The sequence below is a fragment of the Carcharhinus amblyrhynchos genome, chromosome 3 (assembly GCF_965287045.1).
Source record: "Carcharhinus amblyrhynchos chromosome 3, sCarAmb.v2.hapA, whole genome shotgun sequence".
Lineage (NCBI taxonomy): Eukaryota > Metazoa > Chordata > Chondrichthyes > Carcharhiniformes > Carcharhinidae > Carcharhinus > Carcharhinus amblyrhynchos.
The window spans coordinates 14,328,890-14,345,585 of NC_137326.1; the positions used below are offsets into that span (position 1 = coordinate 14,328,890).

General features: G+C 44.3%; 1 protein-coding gene across 2 annotated transcripts in view; it reads right to left on the reverse strand.

The window, feature by feature from the left end:
- LOC145335908 (copine-9-like) overlaps window positions 1–16,696 on the reverse strand; it is a 374,645-nt gene that overhangs the window by 101,907 nt on the left and 256,042 nt on the right. For both annotated transcript variants that reach the window (XM_080181645.1, XM_080181652.1), the window contains exon 7: window positions 445–508. In XM_080181645.1, coding sequence (XP_080037771.1) covers window positions 445–508 — 64 coding nt within the window. The remainder of the gene's footprint in view (window positions 1–444; window positions 509–16,696) is intronic.

Here is a 16,696-nt window from a genome sequence, read left to right on the forward strand (position 1 = left end):
CATGCCCCGTAGTGTCAGGGGGACTAGCTAGGGTAAATGTCTGCCGTTATGGGGATAGAGCCTGGGTGGGATTCTGGTTGGTGCAGATGGGCCGAATGGGCTCCTTCTGCACTGTCGGACTCTATGATTTCGATAGTATTTTTTTTGCTGGATGCCACATCGCAACAGCCTGTGTTACCAGGCAAAGGCATGCAAATATTAGCTGGAATTTTACCAGCCTGCTCACCATGGGAATTGGAATGGGCGAGGGGTGGAGCATGGGAAGGTCCGTTGACCTCGGTGGGATTTTATGGTTTTGGGATGGACGAGGTTTAAATTTCCACTGATTAAGTCAGATGGGAATGCAGCTGCTCAAAGGAGTATGACAAATAACACACACGCTAAAGCCAGTTCACAGACTATTCGGAAAGCAAAGGAACAAAGGGAAATATTGCCAGCACTGACCCGACAGTTGCTGAGTTCTTCGGCAGACAGGATCAGTGTTCCACATTTTTTGCCAGGGAGGCCCCTGGGGAGACAAAAGGAGAAATCACTCGTTGGGTGAAGACAACACAGTTTATTACAGAGACCCAGAAAGATGACAGATTGAGGCCTGGGAACCGTCCTACCACACACAATTAAAATCGGACTTTTAGCCTCTGAGATTTGCCTTGGCAGTTTTGCATCCTGTTAAAATATGACCAGGCAGGACTACTTCCAGTTAATTAGAACCAAAAGCAGGAATGATTTATTCTCATACTCCATAGCAGCCACTTATTTTTATTTGACAAAATAGGCACCAAGGTAGTTTCTATGGAAATTACAGAGATAAAACATCAGCACAGACAATGTTATGCTCTGTACATTAAGTCGTAAATTGTACGTAGTGAATAAAGGATAATCATGGCGCATATAGCACTTATTCTGCGAGAGAGAAGGACATAATTGTTCAAACTTAGGGTAGTAAATGTTGCAGAGAGATTGGCAATGGCCTTTTAAGTGGGACCTCATCATCACCTGAGAAATGTAGGAGCTAGTTAGGTGCATTGGTGTCTGTGTCTGTGAGCACCACCCGGTGCTCCGGTTTCCTCCCACAGTCCGAAAGACGTACTGGTTAGATGCATTGGCCGTGCTAAATTCTCCCTCAGTGCACACCGAACAGGTGCCAGAGTGTGGTAACTAGGGGATTTTCACAGTCACTTCATTGCAGCGTTAATGTAAGCCAACTTGTGATACAAATAAATAAACTTAACTACGTGATGGAATGAGAGTCACCTCTGTCTGCTGACTATGAGGGTCCTATGTGAAGTACATCTACTTGCAGTCTTCACCCAACTCTTTGTCAGGATGGACCCACAGAGCTCAACTACACTCTCATTTGGCAAGAATTAATAAAGAAAGAAAAGGAAAGGCTTGCACCCTTCCCAACCACAGAATGTTCTAAAGCACTTTAAAAAGACAGCAGGCAATTTGCACACAGCAAGTTACCACAGCAGTAATGTGATAATGACCAGATAATCTGTTTTATTTTTGTGATGTTGATGGAGGGATAAATATTAGCCAGGACACTGGGGAGAAACGCCCTGCTCTTATTCCAAATGGATCTTTTATGTCGAGCTTAGAGGGCAGAGAGGACCTCCGTCAAACATTTTGTCTCTATCAGCGCAGCACTCCAATGGAATGTCAGCTTTTTGTGCCCAAGCCCTGACTCAGATGCCACGGCTGGTAGGAAGTGGGGAAAATGAGGCACTGCTGTGGAGGGCGAGATCAAAAGGCTGATTTTGTAATCAAGTGCTCCCAGCAAAGGGCCAAGAAATCCACAGGCGCACGGAACTTGATTAAGTCAGGGAAAATCAACGACTGCCAATTTTCCATTCACAACTCCATGGGAGTTCAAGACGTGAGGTCCTTATGCACCGATGAGGCAGAAATGGAAAGGGCTTCGCTCTCAATCTGACACATGTTTCACTTGACCTAGGTGTGCTTCGTGTTACCACTGAACTGACAAATGTCCCACTTCTCATATATTCTTCACTTTAATGAACACAAAAACACAGGCAAATTCAAACAAATTAACTAAAGCTGCAGAGTGCACGTTACAATTGAAAAAAAAAACCTTCTAATTAGGAAGAAAAAGAGGAACATCAATTCCAGTCACAGATTATAAGTTTGATTCCAACATGTTCCAGCCTAAAGGAACGTTTTATTTTTCACAGTTAGCTTCATTACAAGACACAAGAAGAACTAATTCACAAGAAATAGTAATGAAAGAACACACTGGGTGTTAATTAATTATTAAAATATTCTCAGTTACGTTGACACCGACATACCAGAGAAACCTCCAAGATATAGAAAAGATTTACCAGGATGTTGCCTGCAGGGAGGTCAGTAGCTATGAGGAGAGGTTGGAGAAACTTGTTTGCTCTCCCTGGAATGATGGAGATTGAGGGGCAACCTGATAGAAGTCTACAAGGTTATGAGTGGCATAGACAAAATGGGTAGTCAGGAGCTTTTTCCCAGGGTGTAAGAGTCAATTACTAGGAGGCATAGGTTTAAGGTGCGAAGGGCAAGGTTTAAAGGGGATGTACGAGGCAAGTTTTTTACACAGAGCGTGGGTGGCTGCCTGGAACTCGCTGCCGGGGGAAATAGTGGAAGCGAACACAATAGTGACTTTTAAGGGACATCTTGACAAATACATGAATAGAATGGAATAGAAGATATGGTCCCTGGAAGGGTAGGGGGCTTTAGTTCAGTCGGGCAGCATGATTAGAGCAGGCTTGGGGGGGTCTAATGGGCCTGTTCCTGTGCTGTATTTGCTTTGTTCTTTGTGTATGAAGGTAATCTGAAGTTGATCCCATGTCAGGGAACTGTAATGTGAAAGAACAATTGCAAGTAAACCGTGTGTAGGTATTAAAGAGACTAAATGGAGTGGAGTAATTTAACTCTGAGTGCTACTTCAAGCTAAACCAGGAGACATAGGTACACACTGGTAAAAATAAAGTTGAAGACTAATGTTAGGAACAGCTTCAACAGCATCTGTATTTAGGTGGCATCTCTAAATAGTGAAAGCATGCCATAATACTTCAAACAGTGGCTTTAATGACGATCTTGAAGAGTGGAGGTAGATGGAGAGAATATATATGGTACTTGCACATTGTTTGCTGAACACTTGTTGAACACACTTGATGGATGTAAGCATATTGAAACCATTATACTTTGCTTGTATTGCTTTCATCAATTTTTGATAGTTTTATATTAGACACTCCAGGAATGAAGAAACAGCAAATCATTACCACAGTGACTAGGGTGCTTTTACTGACATAACATAGTTGAGGGGTTGAAGGAGAGAATTCCAGAGTGTCTAATGCTTCGGTGAATGGAGGAGGGATGTCCAAGAGGTCAAAGTCAGGGGGGAGGGGAATTCTGGGGGTTGGAAAGTTGGAGATGGTTACAGAGGTACCGAAAGGCTTAGTATGAGAGAATTTAAGTTGGAGGCATCGGGAGAGTGAGAACCAGTCTATGCCTGCAAAGGTAAGGGGGATTGGTGAGCTGGACTAGGTGTGGAATAAGATACTGGTAAGAATGTTTTGCAATCAGCTATGTTTCCCGACTCTGAAGGATGGGAGGGCGGAGGAGTGGAGGTGGACATTTTCCTGTGCATTCCTTTGCATGAGTTTCTGGCTCCAATAGTCAATCCCCACATTCCTGCAATTGGGCATCCCACATGTCCATTTGCATGGTGCACCCTCTTCCTATGCTGGATGAAAAGTAAATAGCCAGTTCATTAGCTAATAGATGATCAACAATCAAACAGCCCTTCCTCCAAGACAGGCTGGTAATATTACAGGTGTGCAAAAGGTTGGTCTTTCTGATGGAGTGGTTATGGGATTAGGTACTCAGCCAGCTCAGGGTCAAACAGGACACTGAGTACAGGATTATTTAAACTGAGACAGTGACCAAGGGAACAAACAGAATTGGTGATGAGGGCACAGAGTTTATGACAGGGTTCCTTCTGGCCATTCATGCCCTGCTATTGCTGAAAGCGAGGACAGAGAATTTGGCACTCAGCCAAATTTACTACAGAAAATCCCACCGGCGTGAATGGCTGGAAAATTCCACCCGATGTCTTTGGTTGTCCCAGTGTTTAATGAGTAAATTGTGAGTGAAACAACTTAGATGTCAGGAAAGCAATCAATGCGACAGCACAGGTGATGCAGGGCGGAGAAGTGGAGATCAGTGTTGAGGGAAAATGATGCTATCAAGAGGGCAGCACATAGATGGGGATATCCAAAAGTGACTGACAGTCAAATAAGTAATTTTCAAGTGTAGTGGCTGATGTAACGTCAGAAACTCAGCAGCCAATTTGAACACAGTAAGCTCCCATAAACATAAATGAAATAAGTAACCAGGCAATCTGTTCTTGGTGGGTGTTGGCTGAGAGATACATTGCCCAATAAACTGGAAAGATCCCTCACTCTTTACGTCAAGGTCAAATCTTTAACGGCCATCTGAAAGGACAGACGTGACCTCAGATTAACATCTTATCTTAAAGACGACTCCTCCGAAATTACAAAACCCTTATCATACTGTATTGAAGTGCTGGTCTAGATTATCAGGAAAGGTTGGACAGAGTAGGCTTGTATCTGCTCAAGTTTAGAAGAATAATAGGCGATTTGACTGAAACATATAAATCCTGAGGACTCTTGACAGGGAGGGTATGGAGCGATTGTTACCTCTTGTGGGAAAATCACTGCTTAAAAATATGGGGACCAATTAAAACAGAGCTGAGGTGAATTATTTGCACTCAGAGTAAAATAAAGTAAAATTTATTTATTCATCACAAGAATGGTGTACATCAACACTGCAATGAAATTACTGTGAAATTCCCCTAGTCGCCACACTCCAGTGTAAGTTCAGGTCAATGCACCTAACCACCATGTCTTTCAGAATGTGGGAGGAAACCAGAGCACCTGGAGGAAACCCACAGAGACACGAGGAGAATGTGCAAACTTCAGACCAACAGTGACCCAAGCCGGGAATTGAACCTGGGTTCCTGGTGCTTTGAAGCAGTAGTGTTAACCACTGTGCCATCATGCCGCCCCAGAGGGGCGTGTGTCTTTGGAACTCTTCTTGAAAAGATGGTGGAAGCAGAGTCTTTGAATATTTCTAAAGCAGTCATGGATAGATTCTTGGTTAGCAAGGGGGTGATGCGATAATCATGGGGAGGTGGAATGCAGATTTGGAACTATCAGATCAGCCATGATCTTACCAAGGGGCTGAATGGCCTCCTCCTGCTCCTTGTTCATATGTGCCCAAGTCTCTACAGAGGGACTTAAATCTTCTGATTCAGAGGTGAAAGTGATACACTGCACCAAAGCTGACATCTATATATCCCAACTTAAGGCAACACGTTTGCAATTTTTGCAATCAGAAAACTATTTCTTTATTAAATTCAGGGGCTAGGTCAGCACTTTGTTCCCAGCGGAGGTTTCTGATGATCACTGTGTATACCCTGTCGTATTTCAGGTAAATAAGACACACAGCTTGTGACTTCTCACAGTTTAATTCACTGATGCAATTGGTTAGAAAGCAGTGAAATGGTTTAATTGATAATAATGCAGAATCTGATTGTAGTGTTTGTATTGTAGTCTTTCCCTCTGCATTCACAAGGACATTCCATTAAACAGTAATGGATACATTCATGCATCAGGAATAAGCAGCTGCTCCTTTTCCCAGGTTGCTTTCTGGTTTCTTTTTATTCGTTCTAGGCTCGTGAGCATTGCTGGCAAAGCCAGCATTTGTTGCCATTCCTAATTGCCCTTGAGAAGGTGCTGGTTAGCTGCTTTCTTGAACCACTGCAGTCCATCTGTTTTTGGTACGTCAAGAGTGATCCCTTTGCAACCTTTCAGCAATGGTTTGGTACATCTGAATGGCTTGCTAGGCCATTTCAAAGGGCAGTCAAACATCACATTGTGTGGATCTGGAGTCACAAGGTAACCATGGCAAGTTTCCTTCCCTAAATAACATTAGTTTGGTTTATTTATTGGTGTCACAAGTAGATTTCCATTAACACTGCAATGCAGTTACTGTGAAAATCCCCTAGTCGCCACATTCTGGAGCCTATTAGGGTAAACTAAGGCAGAATTTGGCATGGCCAATACACCTAACCAGCTCATGGGAGTAAACTGGAGTACCCAGAGGAAACCCACGCAGACACGGGGAAAAGTGTGCAAACTCTGCACGGACAATGACCCAACCCAGGAATCGAACATGGGTCCTTGGCGCTGTAAGGCAGCAGTGCTAACCACCATGCCACCATGTCGCCCCATGAGTGATTCAAATCAATTTTTATAACAATCAATAATTGTTTTGCAGTCACATCACTAAGAGAAACCTTTTGTTCCAGATTTATTAATTGTATTTAAAATGCCACTGTGGTGGGATTTGAACCTGTGTAACCAGAGCCTTATGTTTCCACGCTTCCTCAGATGTTCTCTTCAGCCACTCAACCTCATCCAGTGCTGCCTTATGTTGCTGAACAGCCTCTTCCTGTGCGGCAAGAATTTCTTTGACTCTTCTTTCAGCCTGTTGTCTCTTATTTGCTTCATCTAAAGTCAGAGTTTGTTGTATCTCAGCTTCCTTTTCTGCCTCTCTTTTGCTGCGCTGAGTTTCCTCAGTAATGGTTTTTAGTTTCTGCAGTTCAATTTCCAGGTCTGACTTTTCTCCTGACGCCTTTTCAAAGTTGAGTTTGAGGATTTGAATTTCCTCCTCGGTGATTCTTCTGTATTTCAAAGTCTCACCTGCAATGACTTTCTGCCGGTCCAGCTCCAGGGCCGAGCTCTCTCTTAGCTGAGAAATTCCTTCCTCAATGTCTCACTTGTGCTGCATTGCTTGTTCTTCCAGAAGCTTCCATTGGTAGGCCTCATCCTCGGCCAGTCGGCATAGACGTTCGTTTTCAGCTTCCTTCTCCTTCAATGCTATCTCAGTCTCCATTTTCAAATGGGTGGCATCATTAATGGCAGAGAGATTCTCCTTTAATATCCTCACCGCCTCACTCCTCTGATGACTGGCTTCCTCCTCTATCATTTGTTCTCTGTCACTTGGCATCCTCTGCCACAGCTCGCAGTTTCCCTGCTGCTGCTCCCAGTTCCTTCATCTTCTCAGCCTCGGTCTCCAGTATTTGCTTGGTCTTTCCCGTTTTTGATCTGTTTTCCTCCTCTGTTTTTATTTTCAGCTGCAGCAGGATCTCCATCTCAGCTTTCACCCTTACCAACTTCTTCTCCAGCAGCTTCCTCTGGTGAAGGACCTCGCTGACTTCGTTCTTTAGCCGGTACAGTTCCTCCTCCAGGAGCAGCCTTGGCTATTCTCCATTCTCTGTCTCTGCCCGTAGGCGGATTATCTCCTGTTCTGCAGAGAGTTTTTGTTGAGCTGTCTCCTCTGCCAGCCTCCTTTGCATATCCAGCTCCCGCTCTGCCATTTCCTTCCTTAGCCAGGGCCCCTGGCTTGTTGGTCTGCTAGTATTACAACTACAGCACTGTACGCTAAGAGTCAATGGCCTGAACCTTCCAAGTAGCAATGATAATTGGGTTGCTGCTTTGCTGGAAGATTCCCTTGACTCAACGTTGCTGTGCATGTCTTCCGGAACCTTTCAAGTCCGGCTTCCCCAGAAATTCATAGCACAGCATTCATCGGGAACTCTGTCAAATTGAAGTAGAGTTGGCGGAAGATGGGACATGGCACCCTTTACGACACCAGCTACCATATGGTAAGTTTAAATTTCCAGTCTTAACATCAGTGAGTGGATGAGTGAGTGAATGGATGGGTGGTAAAGTGATAGGCAGGTGAGGTGCGTATGAGGATGAGGTGATAGGTGGGCTGGGATTATTCGAGTGATTGGGAAGGAGACATTCAGGTGGGCTTGGCTCGGGAGGGTAGCTGAGATGGGTAAGGGATGTAGTCAGGGCTGGGGGAGCAGCTGGGTTGGGGTGGTGGCCGGGTCTCTTCAGGTCAGCTAACTGGGTTGGGTCTCGGGAGGATGGTCTGAAAGGGTAGTCAGGTCGGGTGCGTCATCGGGCTAGGTCTCAGGTGGGGCAATAGTCAGGTCTGGTTGGGAGAGGATAGTCGGGACTGTTGAGGTCGGCTAGCTGGGTTGGGTCTTGAGTGTGGGGGTGGGGTTGGTGTCTGGGCAGTTCAGATGGGCAGTTGCATCAGGTCTGGAGTGGAGAGGGTAGTTAAGTCTGGTTGAGGGGGGGAGTCTGGTCTTGCCAGGGTGGCTAGCTGGATCGGGTGAGGAGGGGTTGTTGGATCAGGTCATGGAATATTCCCAGGGGATGGCTAATTGGGGCGGGGGGGGAGGGGTGGTGGAACGTTCAGTGTGTGATTTGTGGATCCATTTTGTAATTATCCAGGTGTTCTAGTATGTTTGAATCTGTCTAACCTTTCATGGGGTAACTATCCAGCTAAGTGGGACTGTCCAGTGCCTCTGACTTTGGCTCAGAGTGGGAAGCATTCGTGAAGCATCCCGGGGAACTGCTGAGTGGAAATTAAAACTTCCCACGCAATTCCCATGTCAAACTCCCACAGGATTCTGACGCGCAGCTTGGGTCATATGTCCACTCTCCGACGATCCAGCAACTGGAAGATTTGACCCAGTCTATTTTTAGCTCGATTCTGTGAAGAGGGAAGAGTTTCAGGTGAGATTGTTGAAATGTTCTGGTTAGTAATTAGGAATTTGAGCATTATCTGCACAGCAGCAGATTGGCTGACCTTCAGATGTTTCACCCTGCTCATCAATAAGACAATCTGCAAGTTTCGACACGTATTGCTCAGCAAGTGAATTAAGAACATAGATCTTTGTAACCAGTGTAAATACCTCACATGTCAGCAATGTCGTACCTTGATAAAATAATTGTACATTAATGTCCAATGTCTGGACAATTTAGCCCAGCTCCATTACCACAATTTTGGTGTGACAAAAGAAATAATTGATCTAAATGCAAATAGATCCATGAGAATACCCTATGTGATAGGCTTCTGACTGACCAGAATACAGACCATGCTAAGCAGCATGCTTTTATTAGTGAATCATGAGAGTTCAATGTTGTTGTCCCTGTGTTTCTGGTGGTGAGCCCTACTCACTGAAAACACTTGGGAGTTACACTGCACACTATGATCATTATTATAGATGGTCAGAGAATAGTTGTACACAGTAGTTGTCAGATTATCAATATGTACCTCTGGAAAGGCTTCTCATTCACAGCATAAGTCAATAAATGGTGCCTTGTAATTTTCACTGTTTTCTAATGTTGAGGAAGCCATGGATAAAAGTACAAAAGAAATACCAAAAATATTCTAGATGCCTAATGAGCGTGAAAACGTGAGAGTTTCAGATCTGTTTTTTTCAGCGAGGCCACTAATTAAGTCTTACGGCACTTAGTACAAAAAGTTCCAGGCAGTAGATGGACAGTCTATTCTTGCCGGAAAGTCAGTTGCTCACACCAGAGGGTGCTATAGTGCATGTGCAGATCTCACAGATCTCAGTGTTCTGGAACAGGGATTTGTGAGTCACCCCCAGCTCCCCGCCCCCAACATCTCCAGCTATTCCTTGTGGCCTCCTCCAATCACTAACCTCCCTGGCTGATTGCTCTTTCCACCCCCCGAAACTCCCTACTCCCACTGATTGATACCCTACCAACCTCCGGCCCAGTTGATCACCGATTGCTGATTGCGCAGTTCTCCCACCCACCCATCTCCCCTTAGACCACACCCCCATCATGGGTCTCACTCCCTCTCCTTAGACCCTGGTGCCAGGAGCCCAGTGCCCAATTTTCTGTTTATTTAGCCTCTTGACTAAACAGAGATTTGGCTGCAGATGTCCACGCCCATTTGTTGCCAGAATGCCAGAAAAATCATAGAATCATACACTGTAGAAGGAGGTCATTCTTTTCATGTTAGTTAGAATCATAAATTCATAGAATCCTACAGAGCAGAAGGAGGCCATTCAGCCCAACAAATCTGCACCGATCACAGTCCTACCCCTGCCCAATCCCCATAATCCCATACATTTACCCTAGCTAGTCCCCCTGACACTAAGGGGCAATTTAGCATGGCCAATCAACTTAACCCGCACATTTTTGGACTGTGGGAGGAAACCGTAGCACCGGAGGAAACACATACAGATACAGGGAGAATGTGCAAACTCCACATAGACAGTGACCCAAGCCGAGAATTGAACCCGAGTCCCTGGTGCTGTGAGGCAGCAGTGCTAACCACTGTGCCACCGTGCTGTCCGACTTGGAGAATGCAACATGAAATTGTGGGCCTCTACTCTCTTACTTGCTGTTACTTCATCCCTAAGTGAGATGATTTTCCTTTTACATTTCACAACTACCCAATTTCCTGCGAACAGTGTGTTTTATAGCGATGGAAGCCATATTTTGTGATTGAACCATGATGTTTCCTATCTGATTTCAATAGGGCAATTACTACAGTGGCTGATCTAACCACAGCGTTATGCACCATTTGAATCTGGATTTGTCTGTCATGGTCTTGGGCATCTTCCAAAGTCTTTGAGGGAGTCTAACTGTAAGCAGTTCGAAATAAGATATCATGTGTCTCAAACCAAAATTCTGTTTGTGGCTCTGCTCTGCCCAAGGCTGCAAGGAACTACAAAAGGTCATGAATGTAGCGCAATCCATCATGCAAACCAGCCTCCCATCTCTGTCTATACTTCCCGCTGCCTGGGCAAAGCAGCCAGCATAATTAAGGACCCCAAACACCCTGGACATTCTCTCTTCCGCCTTCTTCTGTCAGGAAAATGATACAAAAGTCTGAGGTCATGTACCAACCAACTCAAGAACAGCTTCTTCCCTGCTGCTGTCAGACTTTTGAATGGACTTGCCTTGCATTAAGTTGATCTTTCTCTGCACCCTAGCTATGGCTGTAACACAACATTCTGCACTCTCTCGTTTCCTTCTCTATGAATGGTAAGTTTTGTCTATGTAGCACACAAGAAACAATACTTTTCACTGTATGTCAATACATGTGACAATAATAAATCAAATCAAAATTTAAAAAATTTAAGCTTCTTTCCACTGTTCTTTGAGCTGTTGTTGATCCTTTGCAAATAATTAGTATCCGGTACTTATAGAATCTCTACAGTGCAGAAGGAGGCCAATCAACCCATCAAATTTGCACCAACTCTGAAAGAGTATCATACCCCACACTATCCCTGTAACCCTACACATTTATAATGGCTAATCCATCTATCCTATACATCTTGGGACATTGGGCATTGTAATGATACTGTGCCTTCAAGAAATGTATCTTAATCATGTTTCATTGTAAGTTTTTTTCAAGCAGCTCCTAGTATTTTACTTTGGCACTAGTTTGTCTGCAGCCAATGTCCTCTCTTTGTTATTGCAGCAATGTAATGGACATCATGTTTATTTTTAATCTGGACTAATGTAGTGTCATGGGGTCTAAGATCATTTTGGAATTGCTGGGTGGAGCATGATTGACAGGTCAGTTAATGCCTGGGGACAATTTTTCCCCGCAAAAAAGTCCAAGGTTTCAGTTTCATTTTTCTCAGATGCTGTTTCGATTTGAGACAGAAAACAGTGTCCCTATCTCTCTCTTTCCAGAGGCATGCTGAAAGTTCCATGACTGAGAAGCCTTGGTGTTTTAATCCAACATTCAAAGGAACAATTCAGAGCAAGTGTTAAAAGCTGCAAAACAAAGCATCGCATGAGCATACTTGCTTTTTGTGCCAAGTCTAGAAATGGGTGTATGTTTGTGGGGTGTTGTTCGACTTGGAATATCATAGATAGCTAGTTAGCTGTTGAGGTATATACTAAATCATGTTTAATTCTTGTAATTGGCAAAAATTGTACTAAATCTCATCTTACATTTTGACTGTGTTCTTAAACAACTTTTTTTTCATAAAAGCTTCCTAGTGGGTCACTTGAATCATACCTGGAGTGAAAATCTTGGGCTCACCCATGCCAAATTCCAATGTAAAAACCTACGGACCAGGCTATTTTCATACAATTAGCCTTTCTGGCTTGGCCCTTAACACAATTTAGCATGGCCAATCCATCTAACCTGCACATCTTTGGAGAGTGGGAAGAAAGCGGAACACCCAGAGGAAATGCACACAGACACAGGGAAAATGTGCAAGCTCCACACAGAGAGGCACCCAAGGCTGGAAATGAATCAGGGTCCTTGGCACTGTGAGACAGCAGTGCTAACCGCTGTTCCACCATGCTGCCCACTCCATGATTTCTCCCGATCTTTTCTTTCCATTGATGACAGGGTGGCACAGTGTTTAGCACTGCTGTGTCACAGCGTGAATGTTCGATTCCCAGCTTGGGTGGCTGTCTGCAGAGTCTGCATATTCTCCCCCCTGTTTGCGTGGGTTTCCTCTGTGTGCATCAGTTTCCTCCCACAATCTGAAAGATGTGCTGGTTAGGTGCATTGGCCATGCTAAAAATTCTCCCTCAATGTACCCAAGCAGGTGTCGAAGTCTGGCGACTAGAGGATTTTCACATTAACTTCAATGCAGTGTTAATGTATGCCTACTTGTGAAACTAATACATAAAAACTTGAAAGTAAAGAATGAACACTTTTTCCCAAGGAACCAAATCCAGAGATGCTTTGCTGATTATACTCCTTATATAACAATGCTCTATGGATTACATACACTCAGCACTCACAGTTACCAGCTTCTTCAGTGTAATAGCTAAAGCATTCCACCTTGATCCTCCACATATCCTCAACAGGGCAATGAAACTCTTGTTTTTTTAAAAAATTCATCAACCAAGAGTGAATTTATATCCTTAGTACAGGTTTCTATACATCCTTTATCTCATGTGTTAACAGTACGTGAAGCTCTGCACCACAAACAATAAAATGAAATTCACCCTGCAGTTTCTTTAAGGCTAATCAGTGATTACCACACGATACTTACCAGGACTGTGTTTCTTCTCCAGTCTGTGCTCAATGCACCAATAGCACTGTTAGAATTGATCTGGTTACCATTATCCCACATCCAGTCCTGCGTAATGTTGAAAGTTACAAACAACAAACTCGGCTAGGGTCACCGTCTGTGGGGGGTTTGCAGATTCTCCCCGTATCTGCATGGGTTTCCTCCGAGTGCTCCGGTTTCCTCCCACAGTCCAAAGATGTGCGGGTTTGGTAGATTGGCCATGCTAAATTGCCCCTTATTGTCAGGGGGACTAGCTAGGGTAAATGCATGAGGTTATGGGGATAGTATTTGGGTGGGATTGTGGTTGGTGCAGACTCGATGGACCTCCTCCTGCACTATAGGATGCTAGGATTAGATCCCTGCATCTGTATAATTCTAACTAAGGGGAAAAGATGCCTTCATGAACTGCTCATCCTCAATAATGGCTGAGCCCATACACAAGTGCAAAAGAGAAGGCTTAATGCATTTGCTACCATCTAGCGCGAGAACTGTTGACTGGGTGATCCCTCTTGGTCTCCTCCTGAGGATCCCAGCATCAGAACTCGCTGATGGAGCAGAATCTGAATCATTAAATGGTTTTAATAAGGAGATAGACATATTTCTGATAAAAAAAACAAGTTAAAGGGATATGAGGAACAGGTAGGGGGGTGGTTTTGAGACCAGGCAGAGGTCAGTCATGATCTGACTGAATGGCGGGGCAGACTTGAAGGGCTGAATTTGCTTATGCCTGCTCCTAATTCCTATGTTCCCATCACGGATGTCAGCCGTTAGCCAATTTGATTCATAACAGGTGATATCAGGAATGGGCTGAGAGTACTGGATACAACCAAAGCTATGGGCCTCAATAAAATCCAACTGTTGTGCTGTAGATTTGTGGCTCAGAGCTAGAGAGAGTCAACGGCAGAGCTACAGTATCACTAGACAGAGCTAATCCAGAGGCAAAGGCTAACGTTGTGGGGATATGGGTGCAAATCAGCATCATGGCAGCTGGTGGAATTTAAACTCAATTAATAAAATTCAGAATTAAAAGCTCGTCTCAGTAATCTATGAAACATAGATGGTTGTAAAGCCATCTGTTTCACTGATGTCCTGCGTGAAAAGTAATCTTCCATCCATATTCTGTTGTACCGATGAGTCTAGACTACGATTGACACTGATATGCCCTCTGAAAATCACTAACACATCACTCAGCTCAAGGGCAATTTTGGGTAAGCAACAAATGCTGGCCTTGCTCACATCCCCTGAAATAATATTTCAAAATCTGGCCATGCCCTTCGCCAAATTGTTCCAGTGATAGCTACAACACTGGCGTCTACTCGACAAAGTGGAAGATTGCCCAGGTCCTGTCCACTGAAAGTAGGACAAATGCAATCTAGTCAATTACTGCATCATCTGCCCACACTAAATCATTAGCAGAATGATCGAAAGTGTCATCAACAGTGCTAAATGAGTGACACATACCAATAAATCACACTCAGTTTTCCAGGACAACTCAGCACCACAGCTCATTACAGACTTGGTCTAAACACAGGCAAAAGAGCTGAATTCTAAAGGTGAGGTGAGAGTGATTGTCCTTGACATCAAGGCAGCATGGTACCAAGCATGGTATTAAAAGTCCTAGTAAACTTAAAGTCAATGGAAATCAGGGGAAATGCTCTTGAGCCATGAATAACACAAAGGAAGATGATTGTGGTTCTTAGAGGCCAATTATCTCAATCCCAGGGTTTCAGTGCAGGGATTCCTCAGGGTTGTGCCTGAGGCCTAACCATCTTCAGTTACTTCATCAATGACCTTCCCTTCATTAAAGATGTGCGGGTTAGGTGGATTGGCCGTGGTAAATTATCCCTTAGTGACGGGGGACTAGCTAGGGTAAATGCATGGGGTTATGGGCATAGGATTGTGGTTGGTGTAAACTTGATGGGCCAAATGGCCTCCTTCTGCACTGGAGGATTCTATGATCTATAGTCTAAAAATTCATAGGTGGGGATGTTTGCTGAAGATCGCACATGTTTTAGTGTCATTTATAACTCCGCTGTGACTGAAGCAGTCCTTGCCTGCATTGCAGCATGGAAAGCAATCAGAGTTGGGCTTTAAAGCACTTTAATAAGTCGTACAACATCCAGAAGTGAAACGAGAGAACATAGTTCACAGAAATCAGGTTTGATCATTGTTGTATCCTGGGTTGCAAAACTCTGGTTGCAACGTGAACAAAAAGGACAGAGATAAAATGTGTCTGCACCGTTATTCAGGCATGGGAGTCCTGTTTCGTGACTTACTGTGCTGATCCCAAGGGAAGTAGGGAGCAGATAAACTTTGCACTGCCGCCTCATTTACATGATTGTGGTGCGTAGCCAAGTGTGACCCATGCTACTAGTAGACTCAAAGCATAACTGGGGACTTTAAGCATGCAAAGGCTAGCATGTGTACTAAGGAGCCTCCAGCTCTGAAAAACACTCTATACCTGTTAAATTGAAGCTGTACTGGAGAAGTGATGCCTTTTTTACATTTGTGGGAGATGGATGTTGCTCGCTGTCCAGCATTTTTTGCCCATCCCTAGTTGCCTCAGGGCAATTGAGAGTCAGACACATTGCTGTAACTCTGGAGTCATGTGTAGGCCAGACCAGGTAAAGGTGGCAGATTTCCTTCCCTCAAGGAAAGTAGCAAATCAGATGGGTTTTTCTGACAATGGGTTTCATGGTCATCAGTAGATTCTTAATTCCGGATTTTTTTTATTGAATTCAAAATCCATGAACTGCCATGGTGGGATTCAAACCCGGGTCTCCAGAACATTAACTGAGTCTCTGGATTAATAGTCTAGTGATAATACCACAAGGCCATCACCTATTCAAAAAGACATAGTTGAAGAATGATGGTGAAGAGAAATAAAGCACCAGATCAAGCAGGAGGCATGAACAAATGTGAGGTAATGCATTTTGGAAGGTCTAATACAGATAGGAAATATATAGTGAATGACAGAAATCTTAAGAGTATTGATAGGCAAAGGGATCTGTGCGTACAGGTACACAGGTCACTGAAAGTGGCAATGCAGGTAGATAAGATAGTCAAGAAGGCATGCTTGCTTTCATCGGCCAGGACATTGAGTTTAAAAATTGGCATATCATGTTGCAGTTTATAAAAGCTTAGTTAGGCTGCACTTGGGACATACTGTTCAATTCTGGTCACCACACTACCAGAAGGATAGGGAGGCTTTGGAGAGGGTACAAAAAAGATTTACCAGGATGTTGCCTGGTATGGAGGGCATTAGCTATGAGGAGGGGTAGGAGAAACTTGGTTTGTTCTCACTGGAACAACGGAGGTTGAGGGGCGACCTGATAGAAGTCAACAAGATTATGAGAGGCATGGACAGAGTAGATAGTCAGAAGCTCTTTCCCAGGGTGGAAGAGTCAATTACTAGGGGGCACAGGTTTAAGGTGCGAGAGGCAAGATTTAAAGGAGACGTACGAGGCAGATTTTTTTACACAGTGGGTGCCTGGAACTCGTTGCCAGGAGAGGTAGTGGAAGCGGATACGGTAGTGACTTTTACGGGGCGTCTTGACAAATACATGAATAGGATGAGAATAGAGGAATATGGTCCCCGGAAGGGTAGGGGTTTACGTTAAGTTGGCAGCATGGTCAGTGCAGGCTTGGAGGGCCAAAGGGCCTGTTCCTAAGCTGTATTTATCTTTGTTCTTTGAGACCGCACTGGAGGCACTAATCTTCAGGTGTATTGAA